Here is a 20,850-nt window from a genome sequence, read left to right as displayed (position 1 = left end):
CTCCTATGCAGAAGAATTCCAAATAAATGATGTAGGTACTTTATCCTAAGAGGGGGGGACACACAACACCCCCATTCCTTAACTGTGGGCTTAACTAAAGAGTACAGCATGGAAAGAGGGAGGCTGGGAGGTTTGCAGGGGGCAGGGTGGGGCGGTAATTTTACAGTGAAGAAACCTGCTTTAGCCAGGTGATCAAAATCAACATCAACATCATAAATCATATTGATAGTATGTACCCTTGATATGATGTGATAAAGGTAGAATTTAATCTCTATATTCATCTTCCCAAAAACTAATGAGAAAAACATTAGATGGATTCCAGCAGAGGGCATTCTACAAAATACCTGACCAGTGCTCCTCAAAATGTCAAAGTCATCAAAAAACAAGACAAGTCTGAGAAAAGGTCACAGCCAAGAGGAGCCTAAAGAGACTAAATGAGGTATCCTGGATGAGACTGTGGGATAGAAAAAGGACATGAGGTAAAAACTAAGAACATCCGAATAAACTATGGACTTTAGTTAATAATAACATGTCAATATTGGTTCTCTAATTCTAACAAAAGTACCATACTAATGTAAGTTGTTCATAGCTGGGGAAACTGTGTACAGGGAAGCAGTCTGTGGGAATTCTATGTACTATCTGCTTAATTTTTTCTGTATGTCTAAAGCTCTCTAAAAAATAAAGTCTATTGGTTAAAAAAATACACATCTCATTGTTCTTTTTTTTCCTAAGATTTTATTGGGGGGTTGGGGGAGGGGAACAGCGCTGGGGAATCAGGGAAGGGGAACAGACAAGTTGCTGTCCTTTTGGCCTTCAGTCTAGTTGTGGAGGATGTCGCTTCACTGGCCCATGTTTGTATTATCATTGCACTCTTCCCAGGTGAGGAAGTCACGTGCTGGCCATTGGACAGCTGTTCATGCTGGCTGCCAGCCACTCACGGTAGCTCACGGCAGCCCACTGCAGCCCCACTGCAGCCTACGCCATCGCTGGCGACTCACAGCAGCCCAGCTCCAGGTCGAGCTGTTGTTCACCATCTTAGCTGTAGAGGGCGCAGCGTCACTGGCCCACATGTGGGATCCGAACTGGGGCCCTGCTGCTCAGAGCTGGCGTCCCAATCCAGCTCTTAACCAACGCACCACTCAGCCGGCCCAACATCTCATTGTTCTTTTAATTTGTATTTCCTTGACTCCTACTGAGGCTGAGTCTCTTTTCTTACATATGTTCTGTCAATTTGTTTCATACTTCTGCACATTCTTTATTTTTGTCTCTTTCTTATTGGTTTATAAAAAATTTTTTATAGTAAGGATATTAACCCTTTGTTATATGTTTTGCAATTTTTTTTCAGTCTATTGTTGGTATTTTAATTTTGTTTATGGAAACTTACATCAGTCAATAATACTTTTTTTCAGGTGAGATCCAAGATGGCGAAGTAGGTAAACACTGTGCCTGCATCCTTCCGTGAACTCATTAAAATTACAACTAAATTACAGAACAATCAACATGGAGAACCATCTGAAGTCTAGCCAAACAGAAGTTTTATAACTAAAAATATAAAAAAGAAGCCACGTCGAGGGGCAGAGACATGGAACAGGCCCCAAACTTCCGTGTGGCAGTTGAGAATCAGGAGGGATACCTCAGCCGCAGAGGTTTCCCCAGAGGAGCAAGGGACCCTGGCCTCACACCAGATTCCCCAGCCCAGAGTAATGGTGCCAGAAAGAGAAGCCCCCACAATATCTGGCTAGGTATTTCGACCCGCTGGGTGGAACAGAAGGCTGTGGGAAACCCAGACACCCTCTTAAATTGCCTGAACACAGACTCACTCGCTCGCAGGCACTCACCTCGGGCTCCAGCGAAGGGACAGTGACTCAGGAGCCATCAAAAGCATACGAGGGGCAGACTAAGGTGTGTGGCTTGGAGCGAGAGCTGGAGGACAGTTGCCATTTTCCCTGTAAGGCGTCCTCCTTCCACTCAGCTGGCAAGCAGCCACCATCTTTCCTGTGTTAAGCCCTTCCCCTATGCTTCCGGCCAAATCTGAATCTGATTGGCTGGTGAACTTCACTGGGACCCCGTCCCACCCAACTCACCCAATTCAGGAGGCAGTTCCTCCAAAGCAGCCAGCCCCACCCACACACTGTGCTCTTTCTTAGGAAACTATTGGAGCCTGGCAGGTCCTAGGTGGGTGGTGACTGACCTCGGTGTGCTCTGAGACTTTTGCTGAGTTGTTCCAGGCTCATCACTGGCACCAAACCAGAATCTCCATTAACCTGGTGAACAAAACTCTTCCCACTCTAGTGACTACCTGAGATTCTGCCTCACCCAACTTGTATACCACACGAAGCTCTATTAATGGCTGAACCTTAAGGAAGCTAATAGGTGGCAGTAAGCCTTGGGGTGTCCTGGCTTTTTGTGGAGCTGCCCTAGACCTGGTATTGGTGGCAGACGTCCTTGGTTCTCAGCGTGGCCTCTCCCACACACCTCCAGGTTTAGCACAGGCAGTGAACAACAGCAGATAACTTTGTAGCTCCTACCAGGTAACCCCTAGCCAGTCACAGGCAGTAGGTGACCTGGGCCTACACCAGAGCCCATCCCAAGAGGCCCACTTGGAGGTTGGCTTCAGATCATAGCAGAGCACCACCCAATTAGCCCCACAAGCAGCACACACAAAGGGCGATCTCAACAGGCACCAGAGTCCACTGGGGTGAATCCCACTCAGTAGGGTAAGCCCCCTGCAAAGCAGCCTGTAAGCTGTGGACATGTCCAAACACCACAGCCAATCAGCCCGAGGGTCAATCCCAACCACTGATGTGCCAATAGAAATCAAGGCTCAACTATAACAGGAGGGCACACACAACCTACACAAGGGACACTCCTGGAGTACCTGGAGCAGGTGACCAGGGAGACTGTGCCAGGGCCCCACAGTGAACCTATATATAAGACCACCCAGCCAAGACCAGGAGACATAGCAGATTTACCTAATACATAGAAACAAACACAGAGAGGCAGCCAAAATGAGGAAACAAAGAAATATGTCCCAAATGAAAGAACAGAAGAAAACCCCAGAAAAAGAACTAAACAAAATAGAAGCAAGCAACCAGATACAGAGTTTTAAAAAATGGTTATAAGGATGTTCAAGGAACTTAGTGAGAACTTCAACAAAGAAATAGTAAGCATAAAAAAGGACATAGAAACCATAAAAAAACCACACCAGTCAGAAGTGAAGAATACAATAACTGAAATGAAGAATGTACTAGAAGGAATCACAGCAGACTAGATGAAGCAGAGAATCGAATCAGCAATTTGGAAGACAAGGTAACAGAAAACACCCAATTGGAACAGCAAAAGGAAAAAAGAATTTAAAAAAATGAGGATAGTTTAAGTGACCTCTGGGACAACATCAAGCATACCAACATTTGCATCATATGGAGTACCAGAAGAAAAAAAGAGAGTGCAAGGGATTGAGAACCTATTTGAAGAAATAATGACTAAAAAAATTTTCTAACCTGGTGAAGGAAATAGACATACAAGTCCAGGAAGTGCCAAGAGTCCCAAACAGGATGAACCCACACAGGCCCACACCAAGGCACATTATAATTAAAATGGCAAAGGTTAAAAACAAAGAGAGAATCCTCAAAGCAGCAAGAGAACTGTAACTTATAAGGGAGCTCTCATAAAATAGTCAGCTGACTTCTCAACAGAAACTTTGCAGGCCAGAAGGGATTGGAAGGAAATATTCAAAGTGATGAAAAGCAAGGATCTACAACTAAGACTACTCTACTCAGCAAGGCTCTTATTTAAAATTGAAGGACAGACAAGAAAAAGCAAAAGGAGTTGATCACCACCAAACCAGTATTATAAGGACTGTTAGAGGGACTGCTTTAAGACAGGTGAAAAAATCAAAATTATGAATAATAAAATGGCAATAGCTGCATATCTATCAACAATTACTTTCAATATAAATGGATTAAATGCTCCTATCAAAAGACATAGGAGGGCTGAATGGATAAGAAAACAAAACCCTTACATATGCTGCCTATAAGAGACTCATTTCAGATTGAAAGACACACATAGACAGGAAGTAAAGGGATAGGAAAAGATATTTCATGAAAATGGAAACAAAGACAATAAAAGCTGGAGTAGCAATACTTATACCAGACAAAACAGACTTTAAAACAAAAGCTATAACAAGAGACAAAGAAGGACCCAGTAATCCCACTTCTGGGTATTTAGCCAAAGAAATCCAAAACGCTACTTTAAGGGGACGTGTGCCTCCATATGTTCATTGCAGCATTGTTTACAGTGGCCAAGATGTGGAGGCAGCTTGGGTTTTCATCGATGGAAGAATAAATAAAGAGGAGGTGGTACACATATACACTGGAATATTGTTCGACCATGGAAGGGAATGGGTTCTTGCCATCGGCTGTGCCATGGATGGACCTGGAGGGTATTGTGTTGAGTGGTGTGTCAGACAGAGAAAGACAGATGCAATGTGATTTTGCTTATATTTAGAATCTAAAGAACAAAATAAACAAACAAAACAGAGACAAACTCATAGACACAGAAAACATTTTGATGGTTGGCAGACAGGAGGGGGATTGGGGCTGCGGGTGAAAAAAAGGAAAGGGATTAAGAAGTGCAAATTGAGGGCCCACCGAGTGGCTTGTTGGTTAAGAACTGGCTTGGGATGCCAGAGGGCCCCAATTCGGATCCCACATATGAGGGCCAGTGACACTGCCCTCTGCAGCTAAGATGTGAACTGCAGCTCGTCCTGGGGCTGGGCTGCCATGGGTCGCTGGCGACAGCGTAGGCTGCAGTCCCCTGCTGCAGTGGGTTGCCATGGGCTACCGTGTGTAGCCAGCAGCCAGCGTGAGCGGCTGTCCAGAGGCCAGCGACTGATCTGCCTCGCCTGGGAAGAGCACAATGATGGTGTCAACTTGGGCCAGTGAAGCAATGTCCTCCACAACTAGACTGAAGAACAAAAACAACAGCAACTTTTCTGTTCCCCTTCCCTCCGATTCCCCAGCGCTGTTCCCCTCCCCCAATTCCCCAATAAAATCTTTAAAAAAGAAGTGCAAATTGATTGTTACAAAGTAGTCATGGGAATGTAGGATATAGCATAAGGAATATAGTCAATAATATTGTAATAGCTATGTCTGGTGTCAGATGGGTACTAGATTAGTTAGTTGCTGGGAGGGGTGGTTGGGGACAGGGTGAAAAAGATAAAGGGATTAAGAGGTATAAATTGGTAGTTACAATATAGTCATAAGGATGTAAATAAAGCATAGGGAATGATATGGTAATAACTATAGTAACAGGTGGGTACTAGAGTAGTCAGGGGATCACTTCTTAAATTATATAAATGTCTAACCACTATGCTGTACACCTGAAATTAATATAAAATAATATTGAATGTCAACTGTAATTGAAAAATTTAAAAAGGGGGGGGAAGGTGAATGGAAATAAGAGGTCCAAATTTCTAGGTATAAGACAATTAAGTCATGGGGGTGTAATATACAGCATAGGGAATATAGTCAGTAATATTGTGATAGCATAGTATGGTGTTAGATGGTTGCTGGACTTATCATGGTGAGAACTTCTTTAGGTATATAAATGTTGAATAACCATAGTGTACCCCTGAAACAAATATAATATTGTATGTTAACTATATTTTTAATAAAAATCTTTTAAAAATACTTTTTTTCCATAACCAAATCTTTCTTTTTTTTTTTTATGGCTTCTGGATTTCCTGTCCCCTCAAGGTTAAAGAATTAGTCTTCTAAATTTCCTTCTAATATTTTTAGTTTTTATTTGTCACTTTAAAATTTTCGTCTGTCTGGGATCTGTTTTGTAGGTGGTGCCAAGTAGGAGGGTGAGGACATGGCTTTATTTTCTTCCAGATGAATCACCAAGATGGCAGCATTGCTTATTAAAAAAAATTGACCTTCCTCCTAAATTGACATTTCTCCTTGACAGATACTAAATTCCCTGTAGATCCTTGAGACCATCTCCCCCAGTTCTCCATGCTGTCCATTTCAGAAAAGTGTCAAGAAGGAAATGATGCCTGAGCTGGGTGAAGTCGCCAGTGGTGAGCAGGTGTTTTCCAGACAGCAGAGAAGGTAGGGGAGGTCAGGTGGAGGGTATAGCATGTACGAAGGCACAGAGACAAGGCAAAGCCTGGTGTGTCTGGGGAGCTGCAAACGTTTCAGAGGGCACAGCAAAGGGGTGAGGATAGGGAAGGAAAAGGGAGAGACAGGCTATTGATATAAGCAGGGCCCCGAACACTCATAAGCACGCTAAAGACTTTGAGCTTTCTCCTGAGAAGCAGTATGTTGCAATGAGTATGCCAACACTCATTTTTCCATATCCACATTCCACCTGTGCTACCATATACTGAACTACTTTTTTTTCCTGAAATAAATTCACCTTAAAGGGATGCGTATCACTCCCAGAAATGGGAAACCAGTATTCCTTGTTATAAATAAAAGAAAATAGAAAAGCCTTAAAAGAAACATATATCTATGAAAATTTGAACTGTTCATCTGTAATATTAAAAAGAAATATATTCCAGCCAACACAACAAATACCTCACTTCAGGACACACTGGTGCAGTGGGTAAAAACATGGGCTCTGCAAGCCAGGCCTTCTGGGCTCAAATCTCAGCCCTGAAGAGTATTAGCTGTGGATCCTTGGGGAAGTCACCTTATCTCTCAAAGCCTCAGTTTTTTCATGCGTAACATGTGGCAATAATAGAGCCTATCTCATTGGGTTGTGCAATTAAATGAGAGAATTTGGGTAACATTTAGTGAGTGCTATCAATATGCATTGCCTAGTTTGGGGCCATGGGAATTCTTCCAAGGATTTGAAGCAGGAAAGGGGTACCATCTAGACCATACCTTAGAAAGTAGTCTCCCTCTGGCTGCAGGGTAAGTAAAGAACGCTGCAGGAGATAAGGCCAAGGCTGCTGTGGTCCCAGAGAGCAAGGATGGAGTCCTGAAGCCTGCAGTGGGATGGAGGAGGTGCACCTGGGTATTGGGGAGAGAGGCCAGAGGCAATGAGACAGAGGGTGGGGCCCTTTGTGAAGTGGGGACCACAGGTGGCCACAGGTCTGTGGGTCAATGTGTTGAGTATGATTTTGTATATCCTAAGTTGGCGGAGTCCATGGAATCCCATGTGCAGAGATGGCTGACTTCAGGCCTGGCTGTTCAGGAATAAGTGGGTTTATGCCCTTGGGCTGAGGTCACGCCCCCACGAGACTGCAAGGTCCTGGAGCAGGTGGGTGCTTAGCTTGCATGAAGTTGGTGTGGGCAGCCACACTTCCATGGTGGTCCAGGTAGAACTGAGGTCAGAAAAGCATTTCCAGCTGGCATCCTTCCTGCTACCTCTCCAAGTCTTCTGCTAGGCGCTAGGCCCTAGTGGCGGCAACAACCCCTCCTGGAGCCTCAAGGACTGAGAACCCTTCAGACTGTGGCCATTCCCAGGCTCATTTCTCCCCATGTACTGCCCTACATCGCCCCATTGAAATCTTGGGGGCCTGGGGTACCAAAGGGGAACAGTGATGACCCCAAATGGGGTGGAGGGAGAAAACTAGGGAGGTCTTCCTCCTGAACTCCCTGGTGAGTCATCTGGCTACACCTTAACCCTCCCTCTTTCTCAGTGGGCCTTTATACCCACCCCCTCTGTCACACCCCCCCTCCCCCCACCCATCTCTGATCTGATTTGGATGGAAGATCCTACATTCCATCACCCCAACAGAAGCCGAGGTCAGGGATTCTCTGGGAATCCATTCTCCCTCCCAGATCCCCCAGACAGTGTCTGCTCCCCTCCTTCACCCTCACGCTCCCCCCCCCTCCCCCCGCCCCGCAGTGTTGCCGGCTGAAAAGAGATCTGTAGACATTTCTTGTGGCGCGGAGGACGTGGTTGTGCTTTCCTCCGCCGCTAGGGGTCACTACCAGCCTGGAAATGGAAAGCACAGCCAGGACCCCCGCGACCACAGCGGAAGCGCTCGGGCAGCGGTCAGGGTGCGCGTGGGCGGAGACGCGACGAAATGGAAGCCTTGACCTCCGAAGGTGGCTGCTACTTGGTGCTCTGGCCCCAACGTCCATCGGGGATCCAGAGGGGCGCACTCCCCTGAATTCGGGTCGGCGTGGCCGGGTTTCACGAGGCAAACCCGAGGGCCAGGGGTGCGGGAGAGCTTGAGGACCCTGGGGTGCCCAGCCTCTACACCCACCCTGCGCCCCTTCTGTGAAAAGAAAGCGAACTTGTCATTAAAGATGTTATATTGACCCATTTCACAAATAAAGGACCGGAGGCTCCATTTCCGTGTCCCGATTTGCAGGAACCCAGATCTCTCCCCTTCCCAGTCGAGGCTATTTGCACTACAGAGCTGCCTCCCTGCAAGCTCCTGGCATTTGAAAATCTGTGGTTGAATGGCTAACTGAATGAGAATATAGCAATAGCCAGCATTTACTGAACACTTACTATGTGCCTGACGCTGTTCTCAACAACCTTATAACGGGATGCTGTTATTATCCCCACGAAGAAACAGAGACACAGAGAGGTGAAATAATGTGCTCAAGACACAGTGGCAAATCCAGGATTACGAAGACCCAGGGGATCTGGCTCCAGAGCCATTCGTTGTTTTAAGGAATCTTTATTATAGCGCCTCAGCGCCGGGCGAGCGGAGGTCTAAGCACCAGCAAGCTCTTGGGGACCGCGCGCGGTGGCAGGCTCCGCCTCGCCTTCATAGCCAGGGCAAAGCACCCACAGGAGACGCCCCAAGTGCCCACCAGGTGGCGCGCTGACCCCACTCGCCTCCCACTTGCCACGCCCGCGCGCTTCTCCATCCCTGCGGGGGTTGGCTTTGACCACGGCGACCTGGGTCCAGCCGACAGGTGGCGGACAGGTGACCTGGTGCCAGGTGTTGGCTCCCTTCCAGGTGTCGGCTCCCCGCCAGGTGTCCTGCCGTTTAGAGCCAGAGCGCAGGCCCTGCTTTCTCCTTCTTGCTTCTCACCTGCGAAGCAACCTGAGATGTAGCAAGAAGGAGCATGGCCAGACTGCTTTGGTTCAGTGCGTCACTGTTTACAAAGCGCTGTCCACCAGCTCAATTCAGACAAAAGATCCGGGGGTACTGTGTGCCCAGTAGAGAGCTAGACGCTTTCACACTCGGAACTGTCCTCACCCCCATGAGATGGGCAGTATAATCCCCCTTTACAGACAGGGAAGCTGAGGCCCGAATAAGATGAGAGATTCACCCAAGATCTCCCTGAAAGCAGATCTCAGAGCTAGACTCCTAAGCCAGGGCTGCTGGATTCCACGTCCTTGCCCTTCCCACTCTAGGAGAGATAGGTGGGAGCCTTACAGGCAGGAGAAGGTTCATCCCGGCTGGTGAGTCCTGTGAGAGGCAGGGACATAGACAAAATGACCTCTCAAAGCCTGAGGCATGCGGGTTTGGGGTGTTAGTGGGCAGCTTCCCTGAGGACCTTCAGAGCCAGGGGTTTCACACCTGCTTTCTTGGTTCGCTTGCCCTTTCCCCGCCTGGTGTCCCCTCTCCTCCCCTCACTTCTTTCTACATGACTGGCCCCGGCAGCCCCATCTTGCACCCTTGCTGTGCTCTGTCCTTTGCAAGCTCTTCACAATCTCACCTCTGATGATTCTGGAGGCTCATACACCTCCCAGTCTTGCCCCCTCTAGTCAGAGCTCCATTCTGCACCCAGCTATTCAACTGTGCACCTTAGCACCCTGTATACTCCACCGGTCCAGGGCAGGGCGCTGCATCGCCCCCTGCACATGTGCTCTTTGTCTTGTGTCCTCAGCTCAGAAAACTGGAGGTCATCTTTGACTCCTCAACCCCAGTCTAACTCTTCTCCAACCCCAGTTAGACTCCTGCAGTCTAACTCTTTTCCATTCCACCCCTTAAACGTCCTTCAAGGCCATTGGTTCCTCCCATCCTGATGTTCTGCCCCAATTCAGGCCACCATCACCTCCAGTCCCCCCGTTTCACCCATCCTCTCAAATCCACCCTCCACACTGCAATCAGAGTGATCTTTCCCGTGATCATTCTAAAGTGCAAATCTGACCCATTCAAAACTTGAAATAAAAAAAAACAAAAGCACCTTAATCACAGGATGAAACCCAAAACCTTATTGACTAGATCCAGAAAGCCCTTGATCCATTCCCCACCCACCTCTCTGTCTCTGTGTCTCACTCCCCTCTGTTTCACTATACTCACTTCCTTCAGCTTCTCCAAAATACTAAACTCTTCATAGTTTCAGGGTCTTAGCATGTTCCCTCTGCCTGGAAGACCCCTCCCTCAGCTCTGTCTGGCTAAGGCCTCCATAGACACTCCCAGCTGAAGTGTCACACCTTGCAGAGTTTTCCCTGACCCCTCCCAGGTAAATTGGGATCTCTTCTTAGTGTCTCTGGCTCAAAGCTTGATGTTCTTTCATACCACTTGCCAACATCTCAGAGCTTGTGTTTTCTTGTGCTTAGCTATGTAATCCCCGTCTTTCCCATAGCCCAAATTCTCCATGCAAATAAGGACTGCAGCCTCTCCGTTCACAGCTGTATCCCCACACCCAGCCCAAGACCTGACATAAAAGTAGACACTCAATAACTATTTGAGGAACAAATGATCCTTTCATCTCGTCCTCATCAGAAGCCCATTCCCAGGCTTACTTTCATCTCTGGCCTTTGCATGAGTTGCTTCCTCTGCCTGGAAGGTTCTTTTCTTCCCTCCCACCCCCTCCACCACACCTGGGGTGATCCACATATCACAAGACTAATTTCTCTGGGACTTGTCTGTGGCCCCCTCATTTGAATTAGGGCTCCCCTCTGGACTCTGCTAGTCCCCCCTACATAGCACTCTATGATAACACTTTAAAATTGCAAATTGCCAGGTAAACATGAATAATTAACAATAATGATGTTCTCTGGCCTCTACCCCTGGACCTCTGCTCCAGCTAGCTGAAGGGCATCCACTCTCTGCCTTTTAAACCATCGGGAACCCCATTTTCCATTCATTTAGTAAGCACTGATCAGGCCTACTGTGTTTTCTTTCCTGCAGCACTGGAAAGGCAGGGAGTGGGGAGGGGAAATAGACAGGATTCCTCCAAGGGAGAGAGAAACAGGTGAAAGCACCGGAGATGCTAAGCGAATGCCCAGTCAAGCCACATCCAGGGTGCAAGTGGGGGTCAAAGAGGCTGGGGGCTGAGGGGTGGTACTAGTGCATTGAGTCCTGACCCCTTCATTGAGCATCTGTTGTGTGCAGGGCATGGTGGGGAACACGGAGAGGTAAGCCTGAATGGCAGACATGCCTGGGGTTACTTCCAGCACAGCTGTGTGGTCTTCCCACCCTGGGAGCAGCTGCAGGAACCGAGGTTGGGTACACTTGCTAGAGGCATTTTGGCCAAACCCAGTGCTCTCTGTTCTGTCTCTACCTTCCAAGGCTACTCTGCTCTTTTGAGCTGCTGCTCAGTCCTTCTTTCCTGACTCTCCCCACATATCAGAATTTATCAAAGTGAAGTCCGGAGGCTACCTCCATTGGCATCATCTGGGACAGAGGCAGGAGCTTATAAAAATACATGGTCCTGGGCTCCCACCTACCGACTAAGGCTCGCAGGGTGGGACCCTAGAATCTGTGTGTACAATAACCCCACTCTGTTTGGTACACTCAGGTGGGGGAGCCCACCACTTCTGCTGCTTCCAGGACCAGCCCATCTGCCCTCCTTATCCTTGGTTGCCTGTTCCTGCCTGTGGTCCTTTGGGGGCTGTTTTTCCTCTGCCCATCCCTTAAATGCCAGGGTGCCCAGGGTTCCCCATCCAAGCTCCTTGCTCTTCTTGTACATCCACACCTCCAGTGCCTCCAGGCTACACTTTCTTTTGCCCAGGGCTGGCCAAGAGCACCCAGACTTGACAGGACCAAAGCTTGACCCTACCACCCTAACCCCAGAACCCACCTTTCTGCCCCCACCTGTGGTGCCCAGCTCAGCAAGCATCACTCCTATTGCCCCAGCCAGAAACTTGGGTATCATATTGACTCCCTTCTCCCTTCCTCCCTCATGTCAACAACAACCAGCTCCTGATTATTTTGCCTCCTAAAGATGTCTTTAGTCTCCCCCCCTCTCTCATCCTAGATCATTGCACTTATCTCCTAACTGGTTCCCTCCCTCTAGTCTCTCCTTTTTCCAGTGAATTCTCCAAAAGCTTCCTAAAATGCAAATCTGACTATAATCACCAGCCCCCTAGAACCCTTCAAAGGGTCATCATAAACAGAGTTCCTAACCCTTTGACATGACACGTAAGACCCTCCGTCAGCTGGTCCCAGCCTTCTGCACTAGCGTCCTCCCCTCCCCTCTGTGTTCTAGTAACTCAAACTGCTTCCACTTCTAGCCTCCGGACCTTTGGCTACTTAGTGCCCCCTGCCAGGAATAGCCCTTGCCTGATTGACTCCTCCTCACAAGTGTGGCATCACCTCCTCCTCGAAGCCATCCCTGACCCTCGCTGCTCCAGTCCCCACCATCCTTGATGCATCCATAATGCCTGGTACAGGAATCTGTTATTCCACTCACCACACTGAGTTATAATCATTGATTTCCATGTCTCAGTTCCACACTAGCCAGCGAGATCCTTGAGGGCAGGGATGGTGTCCCATTCATCTCTGTATCCCAGCCCCTGGCCTGGTGCCTGATGCTGAAGACAGGCTCCGTTAGTGGTTGATGGATGAATGCAGAGGGGAAGCTTGAAGGAAGTGAGAGCCAGGAATGGCCAAGAGGCCGGTGAGGGTAAGCCTGGCAGGAGGCGCAGCCAAAGCAAATGTGTGGGAAGTAGAAAGGCGAGAACTTCCCTTTATTGCACTCCCACGGCTGCCTGCCAGCCATTGTGCCTGCGCTTTGTTTATACATTTCGTTTCACTTAGTTCTTGCAACAACAGATCAGGAAACTGGCATCAGAGAACCAAAGCAACCTGCCCAAGGTCACACAGCCTGGCCTGGAGTGGAATCCAGGGCTGCCTGGCCTGCAGAGCTGTGCTCTTTCTGCTGGGCCACACTGCTCTCCTGGGGCCAGGACCTTCTGGAGACGGACAAGGAGTGGGCCCAGCTATGCCTCTGCCTAGCTGAGTGCCGGAACCAGCTGCCCACGCTCAGGCCGACAGCTTCTTCCTCCCAGCTGGACCAGAGGCTCCAAGGCCAGACAAGGATTTATCTGTTCCTTCCTCCCCTGGCTTTTGGGGTCTTTGACTAGACATGCATGCCCCCAACCACCACTTGAGAAGGGCTGCTGTACCTGCTACCGCCCAGCGCACCTGGGGAACGCAGGGGGCTCTGTGATGCTGTCTGGGTTCTGCAGAAGCTGTCTCCCTCATTGCACTTGGCCCAGGCTGGTATTAAGATTCATCTGCATTCTCCACGCACCCGCTTGGCAGATGGTGGGGGAGGAGGCTGGGTGCCTGCTGGGGGCTGCAGCCAGAGACTAAGCTTTGAGGGCCACAGAGCAGAGTACCCACCCAGTGGACCCCATGGGTCCAGCCCAGGCTGGGGCCACTCCCAATGCTGGGATACCTCCTCATTCTCACAGCCTCTAAAGGGTGCTAGGACCTGATCTTTGCCTTTTCTAAAACCTTAAGGGGCCCTAAATCCCAGGAAGGAAAAGTGGAAATTAGTGGGGGGCGGGGAGGAGGAGGGGTGTAGGGGATGGATCCCACTTGGGAGCCTCTTATCAGGGTCCTGTTCTTCCTCCTTGCCCTGGAAGATAACCAGGGACCCTATAGAATAGGAGGAGCCCCACCTCCCAGTCTGGTGACTCCCTGAGTCATAGAACCGGTAAGGAGTGAAGAATGGATGGAAAGCTTCCGCAGAGGCCTTTCCCACCTCACTCCCCACCTTCTCAAGAGGCTTACCCCCGACCTCAGCCCTAGAATCTAGTCTGGCCTTTAGTGGCCTTTTCAGCCCAGGGCTTTAGCCAAAAGGTCCTTGTCACATTGACTGGACTGAGATGGGGAGTGGGGGGAAGATAGTTATCCCAGCCCCTCTGAGTAAAGTAGAAGAGGAAAGAAACTGACATAACAAAAGGAGTACAGGCTAGACACCCAGAAGAACTTCCCTCAGCACAAAAGCAAGTCTTGCAGACAGAAAGTGGAGTTTCCACTATGGGGAGAGCCTGCAATAAGGAAGGCATTCTTTTTTGACTGTTGGGATGGGTTTGGGGGAAATGATCTTTCCAAATTCCAGGTCTCCTGGGGTTGAGGATAGGGCAGCAGATGCCCAAAGCCCACTGCGCCGGAGCTAGCGCCCTACTAGAGGGGTAGGGAAGGTAGGGTCCCTACCCCTGGGCCACCACTCTCTCCTTGCCTAGCCAAGAGTTACTCCGCCCCCGCGTCCTGCCCCCTTTGTCTTGGGTCCTCCGGCTGCAGGCCGGCAGGGGAGGAGTTAACTCCGGAGGTACCGGCTGGGCTCACGGTACCTGCCACCGCCGCCGCCGCCGCCGCCTGTGGGAGGGACGAGGAAGCGGGAGCCGACCGGGCGCCAGGAGCGCTCCAGTCTGGCGGGTGCTGCGCGGGGAGCGGCGGCAGAGCACCGCGCGGCCAGGGGCGTCCGCTAGGGGGCGCGCCGCGACGGGGCGGGAGGGGCCGTCTGGTCTGGGGAATTAGCACCAGGGACGGGCGCGCGCGCGGGTCCCCAGCACATCTGGGCGAGAGCGGCGCCGCTGTAACCGAGGAGAGCGCCGAGCGCAGATCTGGGGCGGCAAAGCCACCGCGCAACTGGGACCCCTCGAGGATCTCGGGGTGCACATCTGGGACCTCGAGAAGGGGCCGCGCCGCGCGCAGCTGGACCGGGGAAAAGGGGCGGCGGCTGCACAGCTGGACCGAAGGGGGCGGGGTCGGTCCCGGGTGGCTGGCAAAAGCGAGGGCCGCGAGTCGCCGGCGACTGGAACATGGGACAGCGCGCCTGAAAGAGCAGGGGTGAGACAGGGGCCTGGGACCCCCGAGAGGAAAAGAGGAGAGAAAGGTGCTCGAGAGCAAAGGAGGATGCAACTGACTCGCTGCTGCTTCGTGTTCCTAGTGCAGGGCAGCCTCTATCTGGTGAGCGGTCCGCGGGGAGCTGCTCGGAGGGCGGGGGCTCGGAGGACTGGGGGAGAGCGCGGGAAGCATCTGAGCCCAGAAACTTTCTCCCTTCCCCCCAACATCCCGGGGATGGAGGGGACGCTTGGAGACTGGGGGAGAGGGCGGGTCCGAGGCCGGAGACAGCACACAAGGGGTTAATAGGGGCGGAGAGCCGGTGCCTGGCTGGCCCACCCACTCGGCCGCTGGTGGCTGGAGGTGCGACCAGCTCTAGGGAAAAGGCTGGCAGCCAGGTCGCCGAAGGTTACCCGACCCCTTCCCAGGTCCCCGGCCGCGCGGAAGGGGAGTGGAGGGTGGGTTGTGGAGCTGGTGACCGGCCAGGTCGGGGAGCGCGGGGCTGCAATAAGAAAGACGTTTTTCCTGACCTCGGGGACCCAGAGGGCCCCGGGCTGTAGGTCTCTCAGCGCGCGGAGCCGGTCCAGGCGGGGGGCGGACCCCGCGTCCCTAGCTCCCGCTCCCTTCGGCTTCCCTCCTCCCCGCCTGTTGTTTTCCTCTCCTCTCCCGGCCGCGCGCAGCCCGAGCCCCACAGGACCTGGGCAGGCGGCTCCCGCCCCGGGCGCTCGCGGCAGCTGAGCCAGGCGCCCAGAACCCGCTCCCCGTGCTCTCGCTCGCGGCTGCACGCCAGCCCAGGAGACTGGGGAACCACACCCCAGGCCCCAGCCTAGGGCTTAACTCCCCTCCGACCCAGTGCCCACCGTTCGCGTCCCCCACCCCCATCTTCAGCCCCACAGTTGGATCTTAATCTTACCCCTTTCCTCACAGCAGTCATCCCCTTTGCCACCTCCCCTTTGCCACTCACTGTGTGGAAGAACTCTTCCTTTCTCACATCCCACCTGCGGCCCTTCTCCCCATCCTCCAGCCACTCAGCTGTAACCCACAGGGCCAAGTACACTCAGGTCTGCAGCCTTTAGCCCAACCCCCAGGAGCCTCCCCTCCTGCTGACCTTCTATCCCACCCCTGGGGCCTGGCAGGCAGGGCCACTGCACACATCCACAGTCATGGCCAGGGCCAGAACAGGGAGCATGAACAGGGGGGCAAGACCTCAACCCCCTTTGGAGCCTTCCAGACCCCAGCCCTCAGGCATCCCCCATCCTCACCCCAGGGACACCAGCAAAGCTAGATGATGCCCAGCTGTGAGCTGGTGCCCCTGGTTCTGGTATCATAGACACCATAGGGCGAGTACTCTCATAAAAGCTGAGCAGACACACACCAGGCAGCTGCCCTTCGGAAACCTTGTCTGCTCCCTGGTGCCCTCCAGAGCTGTCCCGTGTTTGAGCTCGGTCAGGCTGTCCTTCTGGCCCTCCCCACAGCTCTTCTAGGAAGCCTCCCCAGGTGTCGCTTGTTGCCAGAGCTGCTCCCGCAGAGCCTTGGCAGTTTTACAGGAGATCAGGGTGGGGATGGGGCTTGGATAAAACTCCTATAAAAGGACACATCAGGTCTGTGAGGCCAGGAGTGTGCAGTGGAGTGGGAGAGCTGACCCTATGTGACTTAGCCTTGTAGTGATGTAACCTTTGAGTGCTGGTGTCCTCATCTGTGAAATGGGAATAATGACTCCTGCCTCATAGTGCAAGTAATGCACTATGTCATCATCAGTGGTCCCTGGGGGAGTGTTTGGCTTTCTGCTCCTTTGGCCATCCTGGGTGTGGAATTCACTCCAAGTCTCCCCCTGGTCCTCCTGCCAAAACCTAAATTGCATTTGTACTTGAGACAGAATGTCACTGGGCTCCATTTTCTTATTCTGTTGTCTGTTGGTTCTTGTTGCCTCTGAGGTTGAAACTGTCCTAGGATAGGCTAGTATCTTGTCCAGCGGACTGGCAAGTCCCAAAAGACAGAGGCTGTACCTCCTCATCAAACTGAGGGCTTCCACGGCATAGGGATGGAACTCCCCTCTCTGTCTTGGGACTCTTTGAAGGCAGAGACTGTGCTCCTATCAGCCTGGAATTTCACAGAGACGAGGACTCTACCTCTCTAATGTCTAGGGGCTATATCAGCACAGGGATAGTCTTCTGCTATCAGACAGGGGCTCTCTGAGGATCAGAAGCCAGGTCTCCCCCACCAGATTGGGCTCCCTAGGAGTAGGGGCCATGTACCCCTGGAACCATGGTCCACTAGAGAGAATTCCTGACCATCCTTTTAGACTTTGAATAGCGGCCAGAGGCAAGACAGTGAGGGTGACCTGAGTGTCAGAACATGAGATGGGACCACGACACAAGCCAGAGTATACACCTACCTTCGGCATAAGTGGGCAATGTGTAGGAGGCTCTCAGCCCCTAGCCAGTGGAAGAGACACAGAGAGAAATGATGCTGGTGGTGGGGAGCAATGGACCAGAATTCCTGGGTCATCTGGGGACAGAACACTCACACTCCTCCCCACTCCCTCCACAGGTCATCTGTGGCCAGGATGATGGTCCTCCTGGCTCAGAGGACACTGAGCATGATGACCACGAGAGCCAGCCTCGACCCCGGATGCCTCGGAAGCGGAGCCACATCTCACCTAAGTCCCGCCCCATGGTCAACTCTACTCTTCTAGGGTTGCTGGCTCCACCTGGAGAGGCATGGGGGTTCCTTGGGCAGCCCCCCAAGCGCCCGAACCATAGCCCTCCACCTTCGGCCAAGGTGAAGAAAATCTTTGGCTGGGGCGACTTCTACTCCAACATCAAGACGGTTGCCCTGAACCTGCTTGTCACGGGGAAGATTGTGGACCATGGCAACGGGACCTTCAGCGTCCACTTCCGACACAACGCCACGGGCCAGGGCAACATCTCAATCAGCCTCGTGCCCCCCGGTAAAGCCGTAGAGTTCCACCAGGAGCAACAGATCTTCATTGAAGCCAAGGCCTCCAAAATCTTCAACTGCCGAATGGAGTGGGAGAAGGTGGAACGGGGCCGCCGGACCTCGCTGTGCACCCACGACCCAGCCAAGACCTGCTCCCGAGACCACGCTCAGAGCTCAGCCACCTGGAGCTGCTCCCAGCCCTTCAAAGTTGTCTGCGTCTACATTGCCTTCTACAGCACGGACTATAGGCTGGTCCAGAAGGTGTGCCCAGATTACAACTACCACAGCGATACTCCCTACTACCCTTCCGGCTGACCCTGGGCAGGCCACAGAGGCCAGGCCAGGGCTGGAAGGACAGGCCTGCCCACACAGGAGGTCATCTGTCTGGACACTGGGCAGGGAAGGGGAGGGGTCTCAGGCAGGGAGTCAGGTGGAGAGTAGTGGATGCCAAGTGGGACCAGGGCCTCTGAAGTCATGGGAAAGGGGTCCCACGTGTTGGCCCCAACCTGAGGTTGTGGAGTGACTAGGACTCAGGTGCACTGGAGGAGGAGTGGGTTCTCTGTGCAGCCTCACAGGGCATCCTCACGGAGCGACAGGCAGATGCTGCATCCAAGGAGGCCCCTGAGGCAGACAGACCAGCATGGCCCCAATAAAGTCACGGAGAGGAGCCGAAAACCTTGGCTTATTCCCTTCCATCCTGACGGGACAGCAACCAGGAGAGGGGCATTTCATCAGCATGGACACCAAGTAGGCAATGAAGGATCGCTGAATGGGGGCCTCCTGAGAGCCAGCACTGGGGGGGGGGCGGAGGCAGGAGGAACTTTCTAGCCCCGCTCGCTCGTGGGCAGCCCTGAGCCTTTTGTCCTGGACTGTGGACCAAGTTCGGCTTGAGGTTGAAGTGGTGACCTTGGAGTCTTCAATGTCTTGACAAATAGACCATCTGCCCCAGCCAGGCTACCCCTTTCCCAAACTCCCTCTCCTGCCGTTGATTCCCCACCCGTCCCCATGCTGATGGGACGCCCTTCCTTAAGCTGAGACAGACGGTGATCATGGTTCTCCCAGCACCAAGGCCACAGGTGGAAGCCCGCCTGTGCGCCTGTGTCCTTCCCCCCCGGCCCCGACCCCTGCTGGCTCCTCTGGGAGCATCCTTGTCCAGCAAGCCGTCCTTCCCTAGTCAGTCTTGCCTGTCAGACTGGGGCTCCTCCAGATGGAGATGTTGCCTTCCCTCTTGGGCTGTGGGGCTGGGGGAGGCCAGACTCTGGAGGGCGTGCTAAACCTGTTCTGTGGTGTCTGTCTGTGGGTTGGGTGGGGGGAGGGAGGTCTTGTGAAATCACCCGGTTGTCGACTTCTGTGTGCAGCATCTTGTTCCTGGAGCAAGGAATAAAGCTTCCCTGGGCATTGGATTCTGAGTGTTTGGGGGAAAGGGCCCCAGGCGCCCCGTGCTCCAGCCAGCATCTCACAGATGATGGCTGGCCATTTCATGGAAACCAGAGCCACAAGGTTCAAACAGCTGTGGGAGCTGACGCTCCCTGAAGGCACCAGGGCTCCCTCCACAGCCCTTTTCCCAGCTGTTGGGAAGGGCCGTGAACACTGTGCCTGGCGCAGCCAAAGCAGCGGGGAGAGAGGGCTGGGAGGTGGGATGGGCCATACAAGGCTGTTTTTTCCTTGTTGGCTCCATGGGTGCGTAGGCCCCGCGGGGGTCCTAGCTGGGTTAGTATTTTGCTCTGGACTTGCACAAGTCCACTCTCTCGGGGGTTCTTTCCATTCCTTCTCTATAAATTGAGGGGCTGGCTCAGCCCAGAGGTTCTCGAATGTGAGTGGCCCTCTGAGCCGCCAAGAGGGTTGGTTTGTTAAAACACAGATTTCTGGGGCCCATCCCTGAGTAGGTCTGGGCGGGGCCTAAGAGTTTGCCTTTCTAACCAGTGCGCAGGTAGACTCTGAGGCTCCTGGCTCCGGGACCATACTGTGAGGACCGGTCAGATGACTTCTAAGTTCCTTTCCTGATGAAGCTGAAGGCAAAAGCGAATGGGTGAGGAGACACCTCTGATGCTCTCTCCCAACTGTGACTTCCACCCATCTGCTTGTCCTGGGGAAGTCTCCTGGGAAGGATCCTTTCAGAGAATCAGGAGTATTGGGCTTTCAATCTGATGACCTGCTAGTGAAGGAACAGGCCAGGGTGGAGTGGGGATAGAAGGGGCCTTGAAAGCAGCCATTCTCATGCCCTAGCCAATAGGAGGCCTCAGAATGGATAGCTATCTGTGGCACCTTTTCTGGGAGTTGGCTGGGCCCTCTGAGGCTCAATGAGGGGAAAGCTGGGCCCCCCACTACCAGGACCACAGTGCCTCCCTGGAGTCCATATTAGATCTGCTCTCTTGGGAGGGCAGCACTCAGGTCTCCTGGGTCCCTTTTGGCCATGTAGCCAAGTGAGGTGAGTCCTAGTATGAGGGGAAGATGGCCTCGCTACCTTCAGCCTGTCTCCCCTGCCCACCAGTGCTGAGCATGGACCTGTCCCCCTCACAGTGCAGAACATAGCTGGCTGAGGCCTTTGACGCCGCCTTGTTCTATGAAGTGACCCAGAAGCTCACACTCCTGTTCCCAGCTTTTCCCCCCTGTGCCATGCTTCCTGGGGCCATCTCTCCTGAGCAGAGACTTGAGGCACTCTCGCACTCCTCCATGCCACTCTCTCCCGTCCCATCCTGGGGATGGTGCTTAGAGGTCAGAGAGGCCCAGGGGTTTGGGCCCTGCTGCGTGGTTTTAGGGTTGCTGGAATCTGGTTTTTGTCCCACCTGCAGATGCCCACCCACCAGACTCCCCCCCCCCCCGCCCAGCCATGTGGGCACTGGAGTAAGAGGGGTAGGATGGTGGCCTGGGCCCCTCCTCCGTCTGGCCTGACTGAACTATCAGCAGGACCTGGGGACACTCTGACCCACCCCCTCTGGCTCCTCTCCTCCTGTGGAGAGCCA

At 52.7% G+C, this 20,850-nt stretch overlaps 1 protein-coding gene across 1 annotated transcript; it reads left to right on the top strand.

Annotated features, from left to right (window-relative positions):
- The first annotated feature begins 14,260 nt into the window (after window positions 1–14,260).
- On the top strand, window positions 14,261–20,661 carry NXPH3 (neurexophilin 3). The gene is made up of 2 exons (XM_019638487.1): window positions 14,261–15,073; window positions 17,498–20,661. The coding sequence occupies exons 1-2, from the start codon at window positions 15,020–15,022 to the stop codon at window positions 18,200–18,202; spliced, it is 759 nt and encodes a 252-aa protein (XP_019494032.1). The 5' UTR covers window positions 14,261–15,019; the 3' UTR covers window positions 18,203–20,661.
- The last annotated feature ends 189 nt before the right edge of the window (window positions 20,662–20,850 follow it).

The sequence above is a fragment of the Hipposideros armiger genome, unplaced genomic scaffold (assembly GCF_001890085.2).
Source record: "Hipposideros armiger isolate ML-2016 unplaced genomic scaffold, ASM189008v1 scaffold_40, whole genome shotgun sequence".
NCBI lineage: Eukaryota > Metazoa > Chordata > Mammalia > Chiroptera > Hipposideridae > Hipposideros > Hipposideros armiger.
Note: the sequence above shows the minus strand (reverse complement) of the source record. Positions and strands in the feature narration are given on the sequence as shown.

Excerpts from the sequence above, each read along its gene's own strand:
- NXPH3 (XM_019638487.1), top strand. The coding sequence starts at position 15,020 with ATGCAACTGACTCGCTGCTGCTTCGTGTTCCTAGTGCAGGGCAGCCTC. Across the intron at positions 15,074-17,497 it reads TGCAGGGCAGCCTCTATCTG|GTCATCTGTGGCCAGGATGA; the intron begins GTGAGCGGTCCG and ends CTCCCTCCACAG.